The sequence below is a fragment of the Lissotriton vulgaris genome, chromosome 9 (genome assembly GCF_964263255.1).
Source record: "Lissotriton vulgaris chromosome 9, aLisVul1.2, whole genome shotgun sequence".
Taxonomy (NCBI): Eukaryota; Metazoa; Chordata; class Amphibia; order Caudata; family Salamandridae; genus Lissotriton; species Lissotriton vulgaris.
This window is the reverse complement of record NC_141697.1, coordinates 76,192,941-76,213,142: the sequence shown is the minus strand read 5'-3', so window position 1 is coordinate 76,213,142 and position 20,202 is coordinate 76,192,941. Positions and strand designations below refer to the sequence as shown.

General features: G+C 46.0%; 1 protein-coding gene across 13 annotated transcripts in view; it reads left to right on the top strand.

Moving 5' to 3' along the window:
- The window catches only part of DPF3 (double PHD fingers 3), a 414,904-nt gene that overhangs the window by 347,602 nt on the left and 47,100 nt on the right, over positions 1–20,202 (top strand). For 7 of the 13 annotated variants that reach the window (XR_015299876.1, XR_015299875.1, XR_015299874.1 and 4 more), the window contains one exon: positions 1,708–1,770. The exons of the other annotated variants lie outside the window; for them this stretch is intronic. Coding sequence is in view for 4 of the 7 variants with exons in the window: in XM_086937067.1 (XP_086793193.1) it covers positions 1,708–1,770 (63 nt within the window). In the remaining 3 variants the exon portion in view is untranslated. The remainder of the gene's footprint in view (positions 1–1,707; positions 1,771–20,202) is intronic. 13 annotated transcript variants of the gene reach the window in all.

Genomic DNA, 20,202 nt, shown 5'->3' with positions numbered 1-20,202 from the left:
AAATGGATGAAAAACATGTTTTAGTTCTCATTTGAAAGGAGCAAAAAGATTAGTGCAGAAAAAGTGAATGTTATGAGGTCTAAATTCTGGGCGTGCAACCTGGGAAAGATTGAGGCGAATAGGACAAAGAGTTGATGATGAGTTATGCCATCAGCGTGAATGAGCGTTCCAAGTTGTTTATGGAATCCGTTCAAGGTGAAGGGAGGGGAAACAATAGAGCCCAGAGATATTTAATGGAGAACAGGGTCAGGTGTGAAGAGCGATTAGAGAACAAATTTAGAAGTATAAATATTTAATTACATTTTTTTCCCAGTATTTTGTGTTTGAAGCCAGAGTTCATAAGGTCCTTAAGGTCAAGTAAATCCATATTATCTAGGTGACATAAGAACCATCTCATTACAATCTGACAATTGCAACAAATGTTTTCCTTTCTTTAATAGAGTTTTATATAGCGGGAACTTGTCCGAAGTTATAGTGAATCAGAGCGATTTACACGAGCATCAGTTTTGTTACATGAGGACACATTCATTTTTGTTAGGCACAAATTAATAATTGAGTACTAATTCTGGGTTTATTCAGCACTTGTCCCATCCTTTGCTGGGCAGTTCATACTCTGAAGTGACTCCTTCTATTTCCATTACAAATGTTCAATAACAATTTGGCATGTGTTAAAGCTTCACTTGTGATACTAGAAAAAGTTATCCAGAATTAATTTTTATGAGAAACTCCTATCCTAATTAATTTTCACTATCCGAAATGGTGCGGCAGCGTACTCTTCTCTTGTTGCTCGTTACTTGGCAAGCTTCGAAAGATTTGTCAGGCTACTTTCCTAATTGCTCAAGCGACTGGTGTCTATTTGTGCATTTGGTTTAGTGAGAGTAGTTGGCCCACAACGTTGATACTAGGTGCACAGCAGCCATCTAGAATTGACTTGGATATGAAGAGAATTTGGAAATTTATCAATGTGTTGTGTCCTTGTGATCAGTATGATCGTCTGAGGACAGTTGTGAATATTGTTCTGCTCTGTACGACAATCCATAGTGAAGAATCTAAAATGACAGTAAGCAACAGATCCATGGTTAAAGATTTGACTTGGATCCTTGTCCTGAGGTTTCCTCAAGATTAACCATGCAACTTGTGTTCTTGCATCGCCAACAAATGCACAGAAGTATATTATAATATTTAATGAAGAGTTGTCCAACGTAAGTGCTGGAGGAATACATCCATGGCATATTTTCAGCATACCCACATAAGATACGTCTGCAAGCATTTAATATAAATGAAACTCCTTTGCATTGTACTTACCAAGAAAAGGCTGCCCTGGATCCGGTCCTTCTAGACCGATGTTAAAACACCGGAGAACTAGGGAATCTTGTAGACTTGTTTAGATTTCCAAAACTAAAACCAATGATCATTTATGCATATTCATGTTGGCCTGGCTACTCAAACCTTCTTGGGAAGTGTTGTGCATTTACGTTGGTTGGTTGGAAATGTGTTAAGTCATTCTTTACTTGGATAAAACCAGACCGTGTCCCCCGCAAGCCGTGCATTTATGATTTCAACCGTAAGTCTTTTGAAAAATGTCAGTGGCTGCACAGTGATGGTTCTAATTAGTTCTTTCTGTGTTTAATTCTGAATGTTGAATTTGTACAATTGAATAGGGCATTTCTGTCTACTTTTAATATAAAAGTTGTCTGCTATTAACAGGACCCGGCAGACCCTTGCAGTCTCGAGCATCTACAGAGGAGCTGACAGAGCCTGAACTCGCAGGTGAGGTGTGATGGGTTAAATCTACCACATAATATGCCCTCCCAGTATTTATAGTCAAAAACTCGCTTTTATATATTCTTACCACTTCCGCCATCTCCATTTTTTTATCTCCGGGAATGTTACTGATTTCCTGACTATTAGTTTTCCCATTCTCTGCAGTGCTTTCCTTTTCACCTTACTCTGACTCTTGGCCACCCCTATACCCACATACATTTCCATTCTATTCTCGTATTTGTGCAGTTGCCAAATTCCATTGTCTTTACTGTAGTTATTACGCTGGAGGCATCCGGAGTGTGCAGGTAGGATTATGAGTGTGGTGTTGTTCTGTAGAACCAGAACATGCTATGCATGGACCTCGCCACATCATGGTAGGCGCTTTTGGCCCACCCGATGCACTCACCCACTATCCAGTTCATCCTCTCACAAAACTATTTGTTTGTGGGTGATAAAAGGAACTTTTCAGGTTTTTGACCCCATATGACTCAAGAAAAACCTGCAATTCTTCGCTAATGAACTGTGTGCCATTGGCCAAAAGAAGACATTTAGGAAAACCCTCCCTCAAGAAGATTTCTCTAAGAAACTCAACAAGGGCACCCACACTAGGTTCTATAATCATCTTGATCTCTGGGCATTTGTCCCATAATCCACCAGGACAATGATTTGCTTGGCACCACCAGGCAAGTAATCATACAGACCCATGATATCAACACCAATCTTGTCCCATGGCCCTGATGGACCCTCAATCGGCACAAGAGGCAAGGTAGACCCCTTCAGGCTCTTGTCAGCTGCTTTGCACACAAAACAATTTTCGACCACTTCATCCACTTCAGTGTCAATTCTTGGCCACCAAAGGATTTGCAAATGCTTCAATTTGTGAGTGACGATTCAAGGTGCGTCTCGTGGGGAGTTCTAATAATGCTACCTCTCACAGAATTTAGAGGAATCTACTTGTCCATCTTTAACCGAAGTCTCATCACCCACCTTACTATACGGTTGTAATAAAGGAGACTTGAGCCCAGCTTCTCATAACCAGGTCTATGACCTGTTGTAAAATGTGTTCACCCTTCACAGCTTCCATCCATTCTCCTTCAGAACAAACCTTTCATGTTGGTATCTCTAGTGAAGCCACTATGCAGTCTTTGAAATCCTCATCAATAAGATCAGACAACTCGCTGTCATCATCCCCTTTGCTAATGAACCTAGAAAGGATTCAGCTCTGCTGTTCCTACGACCTGACCATTATGCTTTGCAAGCATGGGTTTGTATCCCATCCTCGTCGCCAACATTTTTGTAGTAATTATGCTGAAGGCATCAGGAGTGTGCAGGCAGGTTTATTACTACATGAGAGCTGTGTGATAGCGGAGGACGGACGCACAGGAACTCCTCCGCTACCAACACAGGTTAGACTGCCACAACTCACAGCAATGCATTCTAAAACCCCTGCCTCTTAGGATTCCTGTTAAGGAATCTTCATAGAACAAGATTCCAAATGCAGGCTAAACAATACAAAGTCACACTGAGTATTACATTTACTTAAAGGTGCTGTCCGATTCAAGAAAACGACTGGCTTTTGAGGATCAGCAGGCCTTAACATCTCAAGCCTTATTTGTGCAAGATGAATCATACCCAAGACATGTTTTTGTTTAAGGAGTAACCCGATTGGACCTGAGCAGGACTAGTGAGATCAGCACAGTGTATGCTACATTTTCTTGCTTGGTCTGTGGCTCTTGGGGTCAAACCAGACTTTAGGTGCGGCTCAATGTAGCGACACCTTTTCTGACTTGGCTACATTTTACAAAATGTAGCTTGATGTTTGATACCACACTTTAGTTAGGCTATGTTGCCTGACAAAGATTGTAGCCTTATAGCCCGCTGTAGGGGGCTATACCGGCTATTAAAGACCCGCTACCGCGTTAAAGGCCTGAGCCGAAGGCGAGATTCTTTAACAAGGTAGCGGGATTTTAATAGCCGGTATAGCCCTGCTACGAAGGGCTATAAGGCTATTAGAAAGTTCTGCCACTAGAGGGCAAAATGTTCTAACAAGTGAAACAAAGGCTTCTCGAAGCTCGAGGGGGCTTTAAATCCCCTCGAGCTCCGAGAGGCTTTTGTAAGACATTGGAATGTTGCTCTGCGGGCCTTTACCGGCCCGTACAAGCAGGGAGAACTCCATTGTCTACACTAGAGCTCCCAACATTCCAATGTTCTAATACCTGTTATGGTCTCCTGTTGGCCAGGGTTGTTCACGTTTTATTCTCCGTGCATGGCTTTGATTGTGTCAAAGTAGTATCAGTCTATAGAACATAAATGTTTACGTTTGGAGCTTGTGTATTTGTACATTAAAATGTCATGTCCATAGTTGTGACAAACTGTATTGATAGTCAGGGAGCTAGACTTGAAATCGTTTTTTTTTATTTTTAAGATTGTCCCTTATTTGTTTCCGCAGTTGCTAGAATAAAATGGTAACATAGCTCAGTGAGTTGATGTGATTTTGTAGTGCGAGTTTTTCCTGGATTCACATGCCTTACATTACTCTGCCATCTAGTGGTTGGCTTCTAAGTTCTCTTGTGTATAGTCTTTTGTACTCCAGAGCGTCTAGAACCATTTGATGGTATGTCCGTCCCCTTGTGACATATGCTCCAGAAGCCCCTGTGCATTGCTGCCATGTTCAGATTCCGTTTTTCGCTGTTGGGTCTGGAAGCAAGGCGGAGGAAGTCTAGTAGCATTGGAGGGGCGGATTGAGCATCATTAAGGAAAACTTTGGCTAACGTAATGAGTGTTGAAACTCCAAAGGGTGCCAAAGACTTTAAGTAAAACGCTGGTGTGACTATTTCTCACTTAAAAAAATACCACCAGAGAGACAACCACATGATTGGAGAATGTGCAGCCAGGTACTCTGGACCGTGAGTGGTGATGGAGCACACTCTCTTTATACTTCCGAGGACACTGCAGAAGGCAAGTCCTCTGAGCGCGCTCTGACGCCTAATCGGGCTAGTGATGGGTAAAAGGAGGCGAGAGCGCTCCCAACGTCATAGAGGCGGTTGACACTGATGCGTAACTCCAAACAAGGCGCGCTCGATCAAAAGAAATGTAAACTCGAAACCAAAATTGCGGCTCTTTTCTATAAAAGAAAGACTTTTTGAAATCATTTGAAAGGGTTTTGAATTCTAACAAGGCCAGCAGAGTCGGAGAGCCAAGGAAGAACACACTGAGCTCGTGCCACCAACTATGCCTGAGCCACAAAACAAGGAGCCACAGGAACAAGAAGAGCTCTTCTATGAAGACCAGGGCAATGTTAAAGACATCAGCATCAAAAAATGGGTGCACGTGAGGAGAACTGGCTAGACCTAGATGCTGGTTTGCAAGAAGAGGGAGTAGTCTTGTATCTTTCGAGATCTTCACCGCCAGATGACCTAAGTGGTGTACAAATCCCCAATGATTAAACGAACCGCAGCCCTCTACATGGGGCAACTTGAAATGGCACAAGTGGAATCCTGCTTTCTTCTCCAAACTCTCATGCCAACCCAACCAAACAATGTTGACCATCCCATGCTTCCAAGCACCCTTGACCATAGGAAGGATGCTTTTCAAGAGGATGGTTGTCTTTTGAGAGATTGCATCCCCCAAGGCAGTGACTCCTGCATTCGAAATGAAGTACAAGCACCCTTCTCAGTGTCTTATTCAGTGTCTTGTGTTTGTCCCGCCCCTGGTATGTAACCTCTTTACAATCCTCTTGATTGACTCACTAATATCCTTCCTCTGCTCACATTTAGGGCACTACTTCTTTCCTTTTCCCTGCAGCCCTCCATGGCATTTCATAGCTCTCTTCCTCATTCGCTTGTTTAAACCAGATACCCCTCCCTTCCCAGGGTGTCTGTAAAAGTACAGCAACAGTGATATTTTTCTCGAGGTATGGCTGAGGAGCAAACTTTAAGGGTTGTTTTAGCTTTGCCCTTCATTCCACATAGCACTCAGAAGCCTCAAGCTCTGGCACCCAAAGGGTCTGATGGTGCTGGAGGAGGTGGTCTTCTGCACTCTCAGCTGGTGCCTGTGCCTAAAGGTGTACTTAGCATGACACTTCTCTTAGAGGTCCATAAATCTGCTCCGTGGGCTACAGCAGAAAAGCAAATGGCTGAATCCTCTGGATAGTAAACTAGGCCTTGGCAAATGATTCCCAGGACATTCTGACACCTCCTTGTTCTTTTTGTAATGCAGTTTAGAGTTCCCTGAGTGAAAAGTATTTGAAAAATAAACCGTGGCATTTATAAAAATTGAACACATTGAATTTGGTGTACACGTTTGAAAACCCATAAGATATGTTTGCATTTCCTTCTGTATTGTGAAATGTTTCTTCTTTTACTTTCTGTTTAACAACACTCTTGAGACCACCAGCGCTCTCGTTATAAAGGCGAGACCTATCGGCTTTACTAATGCTCGTTTATGATTATCCCGGCTTCAGCTGGCCTCTTTCCATCCATCCCATATCCTTGAGTACTGACCACATTTGGAAGCACGGTGCCATTCAGGCTGTTCCATCGGTCTCCGGGGGTCTGGATGTTATCACCTGTGCTGGACCCTGTCTCCGTTTCCATGGCTACGGGGAAGTGCAGGACGACACTTCACCTCGGTGCAGACGGCACTGCTGAAAGGTTTTGACGGCTGGATATTGAATCGCCGAGGAGCGCGGAGTTCCCGGTGCGCTGCGGGCCCTGGCGTCCCGTGATGTTGGAAAGGTCGCTCTGCTTGCTTCCTTTTCATCTTGGTCAGTGATTTTTTGAGCCGGAGCCGGGGGCAGGGCCGCCTGCCGCTGCTTCCACTCGAGAGATCTAATAAAGACAGGTGGCAAGGCCACAGGCGTCCAAGACTTCCGAAGGGGGTTGCCATGGCAACACACTAGACCTTCGGGGGCTTGGATGCTGTCATCGGTTTGGGGTGGCGGGAAGGGGGTGCAGATGGCAGAAGTGCTATGTGATCCAAAAAAAGAATTCTCTCGAATGTCTAAGCACTAGGTGGAAGGTTGTCCACTCCAAAAGTGATCTGCGGTCGATTGTGACGTTTTATTTTGGGGGACTCGATGTAGTGCGTTTCTGCGACCAAGAAGCGCTTTCTAGAAAAGCCATGGATTGTGGCCTGAAGCGCTTCGGCAGGAGCAAGGCTTTAAGTGGAATAAACAAGCATTTACAATGCAATAGATCTCGCAGCATTAAAGTTTGAGTTATTGGCATTTTGTATGACAATGCAATGCATAACATTTTTTGCAAACTTTGAATTGGTGAGCAGTGAGAGTGTGTGCAAGAGTATGCTGTTGCTCACAGCTGTTATTATTCACACAGCTCTGATGATGCACCTCACGCACGGGGCTGACGCAGTTATTATTCACACAGCTCTGATGATGCACCTCAGGCACGGGCTCACAGCTGTTATTATTCACACAGCTCCGATGATGCACCTCAGACACGGGGCTGACGCAGTTATTATTCACACAGCTCTGATGATGCTCCTCACGCACGGGCTCACAGCTGTTATTATTCACACAGCTCTGATGATGCACCTCAGCACGGGGCTGCCGGCAGTTATTATTCACACAGCTCTGATGATGCACCTCAGGCACGGGGCTCACAGCCGTTATTATTCACACAGCTCTTATGATGCACCTCAGGCACAGGGCTGACGCAGTTATCATTCACACAGCTCTGAGGATGCACCTCAGCACGGGGCTCACAGCTGTTATTTTTCACACAGCTCTGATGATGCACCTCAGGCACGGGGCTGACGCAGTTATTATTCACACAGCTCTGATGATGCTCCTCACGCACGGGCTCACAGCTGTTATTATTCACACAGCTCTGATGATGCTCCTCACGCACGTGCTCACAGCTGTTATTATTCACACAGCTCTGATGATGCACCTTAGGCACGCGCTCACAGCTGTTATTATTCACACAGCTCTGATGGTGCACCTTAGGCACGCGCGCACAGCTGTTATTATTCACACAGCTCTGATGATGCACCTTAGGCACGCGCTCACAGCTGTTATTAATCACACAGCTCTGATGATGCACCTCACGCACGTGCTCACAGCTGTTATTATTCACACAGCTCTGATGATGCACCTTAGGCACGCGCTCACAGCTGTTATTATTCACACAGCTCTGATGATGCACCTCAGGCACGGGGCTGACGCAGTTATTATTCACACAGCTCTGATGATACACCTCAGCATGGGGCTCACAGCTGTTATTATTCACACAACTCTGATGATGCACCTCATGCATTCACACAGCTCTGATGAAGCACCTCAGGCACGGGGCTGACAGTTATTATTCACACAGCTCTGATGATGCACATCACGCACGGGCTCACAGCTGTTATTATTCACACAGCTCTGATGATGCACCTCAGGCACGGGGCTCACAGCTGTTATTATTCACACAACTCTGATGATGCACCTCATGCATTCACACAGCTCTGATGAAGCACCTCAGGCACGGGGCTGACAGTTATTATTCACACAGCTCTGATGATGCACATCACGCACGGGCTCACAGCTGTTATTATTCACACAGCTCTGATGATGCACCTCACGCACGGGGCTCACAGCTGTTATTATTCACACAGCTCTGATGATGCACATCACGCACGGGCTCACAGCTGTTATTATTCACACAGCTCTGATGATGCACCTCAGGCACGGGGCTCACAGCTGTTATTATTCACACAACTCTGATGATGCACCTCATGCATTCACACAGCTCTGATGAAGCACCTCAGGCACGGGGCTGACAGTTATTATTCACACAGCTCTGATGATGCACATCACGCACGGGCTCACAGCTGTTATTATTCACACAGCTCTGATGATGCACCTCACACACGGGGCTCACAGCTGTTATTATTCACACAGCTCTGATGATGCACATCACGCACGGGCTCACAGCTGTTATTATTCACACAGCTCTGATGATGCACCTTAGGCACGGGCTCACAGCTGTTATTATTCACACAGCTCTGATTATGCACCTCACGCACGTGAGCCCCTATGTTCTCTGCTGATGTATGCAAGGTGTATGCACGGAAGTGAGTGGGGTGAAGGCAGTGTCTTCACATGTTCACATCTAGTAGGAATGACTGGGACTCACCTCAACACTAACCTGTCTACGGATACATATCTGTCATTGATGCTATGGCGGTGGCTCAAACACCGGGGGACAGCCAGCGCGCTTGCGCAGGCACCGGGGGCGGAGCCGGGAGCGCGGGGACCTCGGGCGTGGCCCCCAGGAATGACGTCAACACAGACGCCCGGAAAGCCAGAGCAGCAGAGCGGCTCAACTAATAATCTGCACACATTTCAGTCAGGCGCAACATCATCACCACTTGGAGGCTGCAGAAGTCCGGAGTGGCGGTAAGTGGGCCTTAGTTGTAGGGGGGGGTCTCGGTGCGCTTGTGTGTGTGTGTGTGTGTGCGTGTGTGTGTGTGCGCACGTGTGTGTATATGTGCGGCGGCGGGGGGGTGTCTCTGTATGTGTGCGTGCGTGTATGTGCGCTTGTGTGTTTGTCGCTGTGTGTGCGCATGCGTGTGTGAAAGCAGGGGGATGCCTGGCTGTGTGTGTGTTGGAGCTTCCCAGGAGACAGGAGATGGCCACAGCGTGTGCGTTCTCGCACGCGCGGCCCGCTCCGATACCCTTTTGGAAGATGCGCATGGCCATCTTTTGTCTCCTGGAAAGCTCGAGACCGCGCGGTTAATGCCACAAGACCTAAAAAACGAGGGGGTCGCTCAAAGGGGCGTGGTCAATGTAATTAAGGGTGTGGCTTAAAAAACATGCGAGCTAAAAATACGAGCTTAGCATATTGTGCCCCCCAACTGGTATTTTGCTGCTTCTGTCATTGCATCCAGATCTATACTACAACAAATAACATTTCGCTTACAACAAGCCAGAACTATTGTCTTTTCCAGTGGTGGTTAGTTTTGTAAGATAAATAAGTAACAACTATGGCTTCGTGGTATAGAATATTGAAAATGATTCAGTTTAGAAATGAAGAGATACTGTGAAATACTGTGAAATAACAAAAACGAGTCTCTGAAGGTACCTTAAAGGCAGTGAAGTGTGGCTCTGCTGAAGAGTTAAGATTTAATGTTTTACCACTGACGGTCAGGGCAAAAATGGAGGGCCCGATAGAGATCCGTCTCAGCACCTGCTTTTTAGAATGGTCGGTGCTGAGCACCGGCAGGACCCGACCCACTTAAATCCATGGGCAGCAGTGGGTGTGTTTGGGTAAGGCCAGAATTCATAGGGGGCGTTGGTGGTAAAATATCATTTGAACCACGCTAATCAGCTGGCGCTGCATCTGTAGTTAGACATTTACACTACATGCATTTAGAGTTGAATGCGCAGGGAGATAAAGTAGTTATGTCTCACCTTTTACTGCGACTCCTGGCATGCCCTTTGTGACTCCTGGCACTGTCTTTGCTATCCCCAGAATCAGCTGTGGTAAAATCAGTGGCAGGAACAGAAGCAGCACGTCCTTATGGACGTCAGTGGGGCAGTGCTTAATTTGAGATGGTATTTTCCGGTGCTCAGCACCAGCAATTAACTGTCCGCACCAGCTCTAGTGACAGCCTGCACATGGCGGTGCTGTCAGTCAAATTCAGAGATAAGGAGAAAAGCAATACACAATTAAAAAACATGACCACTACCTACCACGCAGGCCGTTTTTATAGCTTTGGGGGCCTGGAATTGTCACACGTTTAAGAGAGGATGAGTACTAGTGTGTTGGTGCCATCATTGTCGGCTCTGGCAGAGGCAATGGGTGGTGCTGACCTGTGCCCACCACATAGTTTTTTTTTACAAATTAAGCACTGTGGTGGAGGTTTCGCTCACCTCGTTTTTGTCTATTTTTTATTGTTCTAATAGGGAATAATATTACATTATTCGCTACTAGTGTAATAAAAAAATAGAGTACAATTAGTTAGAATATGACTTTCCCTGGCAGCTAAGGTATGTACAAAAAAAAGCTTTAAAATGTATGTGTGATGTTTGCATGCTTGCAGTTTTGAGTGTGTTTACGTAAGGGAGAGAGAGTGTATGTGTAGGCAGTGTGTGTGTGTCTGTGTGTGTCTGTGAATATGTGAATGCAGGTTTATGTGTAAGCTTGTGTATGTGTGAGTGAAAGTGGAGGTCAAATGGCGTGTGACCCGACTCCAATTGCAACAGTCCATCTCAAACTGCCTGATAGTCTGGAATACGGCCCAGAGCAGTTGCCGGTGGCTGAGATTAATTCAAGCATTCCTTACATCCCCTTGTTGTTTTTGCAGTAGCTCTTTAACCCCTTGGCCACGGCGGTAATTCCGCCGCGGTGCTGGGGGGGAAGGGGGTTCGCGCGGCGCTGCCATGCTTGTGACGGAACCACTCCGTCACGAGCCACGGGCGCGCTGTGCTTATGACTGAGTGGTTCCGTCACGGCTCCGCCCACCCACTAATTCGCCCGGCGGGGAATCAGTGCCGGGTGGGCAGAGCAGCCGCGGCATGACGGAACCACTCCGTCATGAGCACAGCCCGCCCCTGGCTCGTGACTGAATGGTTCCATGCCCAAATCTGGGTCCCGTACTCACTGTACCATGGGACTCAAGCTACACCTCACTGATGAGGCCTGAATTGGTCAAAACTAGTCTGGGGTTGAATGGGACATGGTCTGGCTGCTCCTTTGTATAATGCAGACCTCTGTCTAGAATGGCACAGTGGATGAAAAGCAAAGATCTAGAATACAGCCTAGAGCGACTGCCGATGACGGAGATTAATTCAAGCTTTCTGTGGCTGAGATTAATTCAAGCATTCCTTCCATCACCTTGTTGTTTTTGCAGTAGACTTCCCCCCCCATTGTGCCACGTCAGCAGTGCCACCCTATTGGTCCAACTGGTACATGCACAGAAAGTACAATGAACCACCTTAATATTGCCATTCACACCAGTGATCTGGTGCGCAGTCATCAATATGCTCACCCCTACATTAGTTTTGTCATCTCACATTTTGGTCAAGTATTGAACATGGGACTGGAGGTTGGGGGGGAGGTAGGGGAGGGGGGTTTGTGGGCGTAGCCAACTGCCAAAGATGGCGGACGTGCTCTGAGCCCACTCCGTACCCTTTCCCCATTTATCCTGCTTAATCAGTGCGATCAAATGACCCGATAGCCCAACCGCGGCTATGTACACTGTCCGGCCGCTGCTGCCTCGGATGGCATGACACCCAGAGCCCCCTCCCGCTGCGATAGCTGCGATCAGAGGTATGGCCCTGCCTGATGCCTGGACGCCAGGGCCTGCCTCCATCGCAGGAGGGTGGACTGATCGGCTGCAGACCAGGTGCCCCTGTGTCCTGCTGTCTGGACATACTCTCGCTTCGGCTGGATCGTGAGTACTCCCAACTATGTGGCCACCACCGGGTGCTGGGCATGATCCCCCTGAGGCCTGCTGTGTGAGGGCTCGGGGCGTGTCCTGCGTCATTGCGACTTGGGCGCTCTGGTCTCGTGTGGCGGCCTGCTCTCCTGTTCCAGAGGGTTGACTCCGGCTCCTGGTTCCCCTTCAATGTATTTGCCTACTTTGGGGGTCCCCATGCAGGGATGATGGATTCCATTGGTGAGCCCCCTGAATATTGGTGTTGTGGGGATCCTCGATACTGTGGCCCACAATCTACCTTATTTGATGTTTGTTGGCGCACCGTTGAGAGTGTAGACAGCACGGGGGTCGTGTAAGACCCAGGCTGTCTCCCTCCCCCAAACACGGTCGGCAAGCTACTTCGCCATCCAGTGCGTACACTGGCACAGCCTACTAGGCCTTGTGGACGCAGGGGGGGCTTGGGGACCGGGTCGGTTCCAAGATGTCCTCTCCTGACTTCCCTCCTGGACCAACTGGGGCACGGAGGTCGTTCAGACCTCTGCCCCCAACGTGCATCGCGCTGGTACCTACGAACTGGGGGCGCTCTGAATCCTATTCCTATGCACTCTCACCACTGCGTTGCGAGGGTACTCCAATGGGTGTCGCTGGCCTGAGCTGGTATTTAGCAGATATCACCCCAGACTGCTAAGAGGGTGTCAGTCACACTACTGGATCTCACCTGGGTCTGGGCCTTTGCCCATTTCCTAGATGTTCTAGACTGGACATCCTTCCTGCAGCCCACATTGTTTCTTCATTACAAACCCTGGTGTCGCCTGACCTTGGGGTTGGTGAGAGGTGGCGGAACTCCAACTTTCCTGCCACGGGGGACACCACGTGGGTCAGTTTGGGCCTAGTTCGTTCCCCTCCTCGCTCTAACAAACCTGGCACCACTTCCTGCCGCAGTGGTGAAGGTGTAGCGTGCCACCCCAGAGGAGTACACTTTCTCCCCTCCCTCAAATATTGGCTGCTACTGACTGTATTACTGATCACCTCCCTCACCTGGACCTTACCATTTGATACCTAAAAGGACATTCACTTTAATGTAAGGGAATGGGACATCTTTTGTAGGCATTCTACTAGAGAGCAATTGAACTGATTATGCCAGAATCATTCATATGTTAAATATTCGATTATACTCCCCATATATTTTGCAGTCTGTGATTTAAAAAAAATAATAATGCTATTGATAAAGTGAATTCAAACATCTTCTAATACCATGTTTGCTCCTGCTCTTTTCCACTCAAGTGACTATTGTTTGTTGAAACCAGTGCCTAATTTGAGCAGGTGGTTTTCCGGTGCTCGATACCAGCAATTAAATGTTAGCACTGGCACATGCTACAGTCTGCAGCATTGTGGCGCTGTCTGCCAAATTGGGGATCAGCACAACAACAGCTGTTCATGAATTGAATATACATCAAGAATGACTGATACCTGCCACCCAAGCCATTCCTTTAGCTTTGGCGGCTGGAATAGTCTGAATTGCCACACTTGCAGGAGTGAAATAGTTAGTAGTTGTGTAGGTACTGTCGCTGGCAGGGGCAATTTGTGGTGCAAGTTCCAGTGACCTCCTCACCAGGGCCCTGATTTTTTTTTTACAAATTAAACATTGGTTGAAACCATCTCATCCCTATCATGTACCATTTTATGTTGAGATGACAACATAGCGAAAGCTGTTTGATTGAGAAAGACCTATTGTGATCTTCCAGTGAGCTTACAGCCTGTTCATTTCTTACCATTGGTTTCCTTTGCAACTCTCATTTGCTTACTTCTTAGTCAGTGCCTTGCCTCTTTCTTAAATGTATGACGTTACTACGACATACATTACCACGCGGTAAGTTACAACGCGGACGTTTCACAGTCCGTATTGTTACCACGCATAGCTTTACACGCAAGTCGTTTCTGCGACTTCCACTAGATGGCGTGCTGGATTTAGGAATAGTACAAATTCTCCAGTTAGGGCAACAGGAGGGAATGTGTTGGATTTAAAATCTAACACATTCCTTGGTGTTGCACGCCATCTAGCGCAAGTCGTAGAAACGACTTCCGATGTAATGTCATGCGTGGTAATAACGTGGACGATGTAACATCCGTGTTACCTACGCGCGTGGTATTGACAGCGTTATAAACGCTGTATCCCTCTCTCTTGTGTTTGTTCCTCCCCTGGTACGTAACTTCTTTACAATCATCTTGATTGACTTACTAATATCCTTCATCTGCTCAAAGTTTAGGGCACTACTTCTTTTATTTTCCATGCAGCTCTCCATGAAAGTGAATGCAGCTCTCCATGAAAGTGAATGCGTTTTATAGCTCTCTCCCCCAGATACTCCTCCCTTCCCAGGGTGTCTGTAAAAGTACATCAACAGTGAGGTGTGGTTGTAAAGCAGACTTTAAGGGTTGTTTTTGCTTTGTCCTGCATTCCACATATTACTCAAAAGCTTCAAGCTCTGGCACCCAAAGGGTCTGATGGTGCTGGGGAAGGCCGTCTACTGCACTCTCAGCTGGTTCCTGAGCCTGAAGGTGTACTTAGCATGCTACTTCTCTTGGATGCCCATAAATCTGCTCCATGGGCTGCTGCAGAGAAGCAAATGGCTGAATTCTATGTACCTTAAACAATGGTCTTGGTAAATGATTCCCATGACATTCTGACAGCCGAGGCTCGTGCAGGTAAGAGCAGTGGGGGATTTCGACAGATGACAACAAGGGAAAATTACATAAATAATTAATTTTCCCTCGTCGTCGTCTGTCGAAATCCCCACCCACACGGCCCCACCGCCCCAACGCTCTTACCTGACCTCGACGCTGCTGCATTCTACCACCTTATTCTTTTTTAAATTCAGTTTAGAGTTCCCTGAGTGACGAGTATTGAAAAAATAAACCATACCAATTATAAAGATTGAACACATTGATTTTGGTGTACAGGTTTGAAAACCCATAAGATATGTTTGCATTTCCTCCTGTATTTTGAATTGTTTTTTCCTTTACTTTTTTTAAACAACACTTTTGAGACAAACATTGGCAAAGACATCAGCACTCACATAAAGGTGAGACCTATTGGCTTTACCAATGCTGGTTTATGATTATTCTGGCTTCAGCAGGCCTCTTTCCATCCATCGATATGTAGCATCCGATGTCCTTGTGCGCTGACCACATTTGAAAGCACGGTGCTTCCATCGGCCTACGGAGGCCTGGATGCTATCACCTGTGCTGGACCCTGTCTCCATTTCCATGGTTACGGGAAGTGCGGGACGACACTTCACCTCCGTGCAGCCGGCACTGCTGAAAGGTTTTGACGGCTGGATATTGAATCGCCGAGGATCGCAGAGTTCCCGGTGTGCTACGGACTCCCGTGATGTTGGAAAGGTCGCTCTGCTCAAGTGACTATTTTAAAAGAAGCATCCTAAATGGCTGCATTCGGTCTGCATACATGCTTTGACTAACAAGGTCTTTATTCTTGGGGCGTGCCACCCCTTTAATTGCATATCCAAAATTCCTAGGTGTTGGCAAACGTTGGAGATTGCGTGACCATGATATCGGTCCTGGTTCTACAATTGTCCATTTAAGGTTCTTTTGTAAAATCTCTTCTTTTGATTTGACGCCTCACCTATTGGAATACTGGGTCTCAAGCCCAAATGCGGCATGAACTAAGACAAGCATGGATTATGATCTTTAACACAACATGCACTAGCTTCAAGCACTGTTTTTCCACAATAAGATTGCAATCAAAGTCTGACAGCTGCCTGAGGCAAACTAACAAATGTGATATAAAGGTAGCAACAAATATTTTAGAGCTTTTCCTCCAAATTAAATATTCCAGATATGTATAAAGTTTGTATTCTTGCAGGTATTGGGATAAGGTTGAGCTACAAGTTAAAGTTGCTGTTCCTTAGAAGTGAGTAAGGCCTTTCGCCAATGGGGGTCTTAAAGACTAGACAACATTGTAGAGTTTTTGATGCATTCCCATTTGTTGTACATTTGGGGTATCACTCAGTACATCTGTATCATCTGTATAGAAGAATGTTTGAAATTTCCAAGAACATCATGTCCTCACAGTTTACTATATATATTTGTCACCCATACATAACCAATAATCAGTTTGGGACTAACTCTCTTGTACTGGGCATAATAATCAATTCATAGGCTGGTGGGTTTTATTTTTGCACATAGCTATCAGATTACCATACATTATTTGAGAATTTGTTTAGCAGCACCAGATAATTCTCTGTATGTCTTTTTTGATCTAAGTCGATGATTCTAATAATACAACTTACACTCATTACTGTCTGAGGATCTAGTTTGTTGTATTTGAGCAAAAAGCAGCACTTGGAAACCGAGCATTAAACACCCAGGACCCTAAAAGGAGGTTAAAAGATGGTTCGGAGAGGAAGGTATATTTATTAAATTACTAACAGCATTTCTAAATAGCACTAACTGCACCTAGAGAGTGATAGATTGCTGTAAAAGATGGCCATGTTATAAATTAGAAGCTACAATGTAGGTAGTCATAAATTGCGTACAGTGATTAGCACAAAGATATGGAAAGGACACTAGCACTTGATAAACACCAATAACTGTGGGTTTGGTGAATAATATGGGGTACAAGATAAATATAAAATACTTGGGTGTGGATGATAATCGTAATACTATAAAAATTCTTCTGCAACACGGTTTGATCTATTGCCACAACCGCAAATGCAAGTCTCCAAGTCACCAGGTGAGATCCGTAGCAGCGAAACCACTACACCTCAAAGATGTTTGTCCCATTAACTAGTAACTTCACCTGTAAAAATGTCAAAGTCAAGCATAATGATTTTGTGAACAGTGTTCTATGTTTTTAAATTACATGTTCGAGGCATATGAGCTGTAGATCGTATACTTGTGTACAGATCGCCATCTGGTGTTTGGCTCGGATGTTTGGCACTTTGTTTTTGTCTTGAAAGAAGTCTTTGTAGTCTCGAGGTAAGTGACTCCTCCTTAGGACGATAGTGTGCATGGGCATCGACTCCATCTCCAGATTGTTTTTTTCCGCCATCGGGTTCGGATGCGTATTGCTGCGCTCCAGTTTGGTATAGTCTTCAAACCTTTTTGACGCGCAATCATTACACCTCAACTGTATTGTTTTGATCACGGGTTTCCCCTTCGACGCGCATCGTTGAAATCCAACAACTTCATTTAAAAATGGCCAGGGTGTGGTGCTAAATTTCCACACACAGATCTACACAAGGTCTGTAATCTGTGCCTTTCCACGGAGCACGAAGAAAGCAGCTGTGAGGCCTGTTGATCATTCCGATAGAAGAAAACGATTTGTGACCGTCGGGCTCAACGTTACAAGATGAGAAGAGGCACTAGCCCGGTGCCGGACAGCTTTGGAGAAGAGTGAGTCCCATCTGCACAGCGCCGAACAAGAGGAAGAAATCTCTGTGTCTGAAGCTGACGACTCTGACATGGAGGAAGACTTACACATCACTCCAGGTCCATGAACTGTGAGTAAGAAGCCCCAGGTCACCGAAAAACCCTCAAAGGCTCCCATATTACCTTCGCACTCAGGCCTAGGGAAACACCAAAAACATGGTTCAGATGCCCTGCCCTCTGGCCCGGCTATGAAACTGAAAGACAAAGCCTCTGGCTCTGGATCGAGCCGTCCCCACAGTACCGAAAAACCATATCTGGCACCGAAAACCAGACCCAAACATGGGCCTGATGCTTCGATACCGGCACCGAAGGACTCCGACCCGAAATCTCCCAAACTAAAAATATCAGATCCAGCAATAACTAAACCCAAATCTTCTGAGCCAAAACCGAAGGATAAGCCTTCGGATCCAAATCCTAAAGACAAACCTTCGGGCCCGTAAGTAACAAAAGAGAATCCTTTACAAAAACCTTTGGAGCATAAATAACATGCACCAAAGGATTTGGAACCGAAAAAACAAAACCTTCTCTTAAAGCTTCAGAGACTATCCAAAAAATACCCTCTGGGAAAACTAAAGAAAAGAACATACCAGCTAAAGAACTTCCAGACAGGACGTTCTCTCCTAGCTATGACCTCAATAAATTGAATGGATGCCTGGTTGATGGGAAGCTGTCGTACTCCTCTTCTGCCTTCAGAACCCCAAGACTCCAACAAGACAAGCTGCAGTTTACAATTGATTCCTTTATTTTCAAAGGATCCCAAGCAGAAGAAACTGCATATTGCTCCAACTACTGGACATCTTGTAGCAACCCTTCCTAAGAAGGGTTGCTACAGGACATTTCAGAGGAATATTGTATACCTCTCAAAAAGAGGAAGGACATGGGTACTAACCCCTCTCCCCCTTGTATACCTCCCTCTCCTCCACCTATTGATCCCAACTTAATAATATCTCCATATAATTCACCACAACCTAATTTCTCCCCTGAACCACAGGAGGATAATGACACGCACTACAATGGGGATGGGGTCGGGGATGGGGTTAATGACCATCACACCATACTACAGGACCCAGATCCATGGGACGATTATGATAAAGACCCAGATAATACCAATGATCCGGACCTATATCCCTCCAGACCATCACCACCTGATAATAATATTTGATTCACACAACTTATCAATAGAGTTGCTCTATATCACGGAGTGGAATTACACACTGGCCCACTAGAGAAGGATTTCCTCATGGAAACATGTGCTCCTTCCCAGACATCTACAGATACATTGCCAATGCTAAAAGGCATTCTAAAACACACTAATGAAGTATTCAACAACCCAGTTAGAGCACGAATACTTACCCCAACAGTTAATAAAAAATATAAAGCCGCTCCTACGGACCCGGTGTATATTAAAGGCCAAGTGCCCCTAGACTCACTTGTTGTATCCAATACCCGCAAGCGAGCCAATTCACAAGCCACAGGCGACGCCCCTCCTCCTGATAAGGAGTCAAAGCTTCTAGACGCTTCAGGCAAATAAATTGCGTCACATGCCGCTAATAGTTGGCATATTGCCAAAGCGCAAGCCCTTCTAGCACGCTGACAGAGCACACTGACAAACTAGAAAAACTAATACAGCATTTACCAGATCAATACAAGGGTAAAGCCAGTGACCTCATTCAAGAGGGTACATTAATTACATCACCTCTATAAAATGTGCACTTGATGCTGCTGACACAGAATCCCTTGGCATTAATGCCAGCATATTGCTACGCCACCATGCTTGGCTTCGAATCTCAGGATTCAAACGAGAGGTTCAGTCCGCTATACTAAGACAGCCTTTTGACCAACACCATCTTTTTGGTCCAAATGTAGATTCTTCTTTAGAAAAGTGACGAAAGATACAGAAACTGCAAAAATCTATGTGAGCCCTACCACTGCCCTCTAACAGAGGCTCCTTTCGTCACTCCTTTTGTAGAGGTGGCTCCAAAACAATGTCACCAGAGATTACCTCCTCTACTTACAAAAAACAAAATCAACCTTCCTCCTCCCGAGGATATTATCGAGGAGGATATAGAGGAAACAACAATAGGGGAAGAGGCAAAAATAATTCCACCCGCACTTCCCCTGCAACCAAACAGTGGCTTCCCCACGCTACCCCCTGACCATTCGACTCCTGTTGGGGGATGCCTATCACAGTTCCTACCTGTCTGGAATTCCATTACAACAGGCAAGTGGGTAAGACAAATTATCCAGTATGGTTATTGCCTGGAACTCACTGGTACTCCACTCAACATTCCTCCCAGACAATGGCCAATGTCCTCAGAGCATCTCACTCTTCTCAAACAAGAGGTTCTCTCACTGTTACAAAAACATGCAATAGAACCAGTCCCTTTGCCTCATCAAGGCACAGGAGTGTAATCACTGTACTTTCTAATGCCAAAGAAGGACTTCGCTCTCAGAAAAATACTGGACCTCAGGCCATTAAATCTATACATTCAGTCAGACCACTTCCACATGGTCACTCTCCAACAGGTACTCCCACTACTTCAACAAGGCGGCTTTCTGTCCATTCTGGATTTAAAGGACGCCTACTATCATATTTCCATT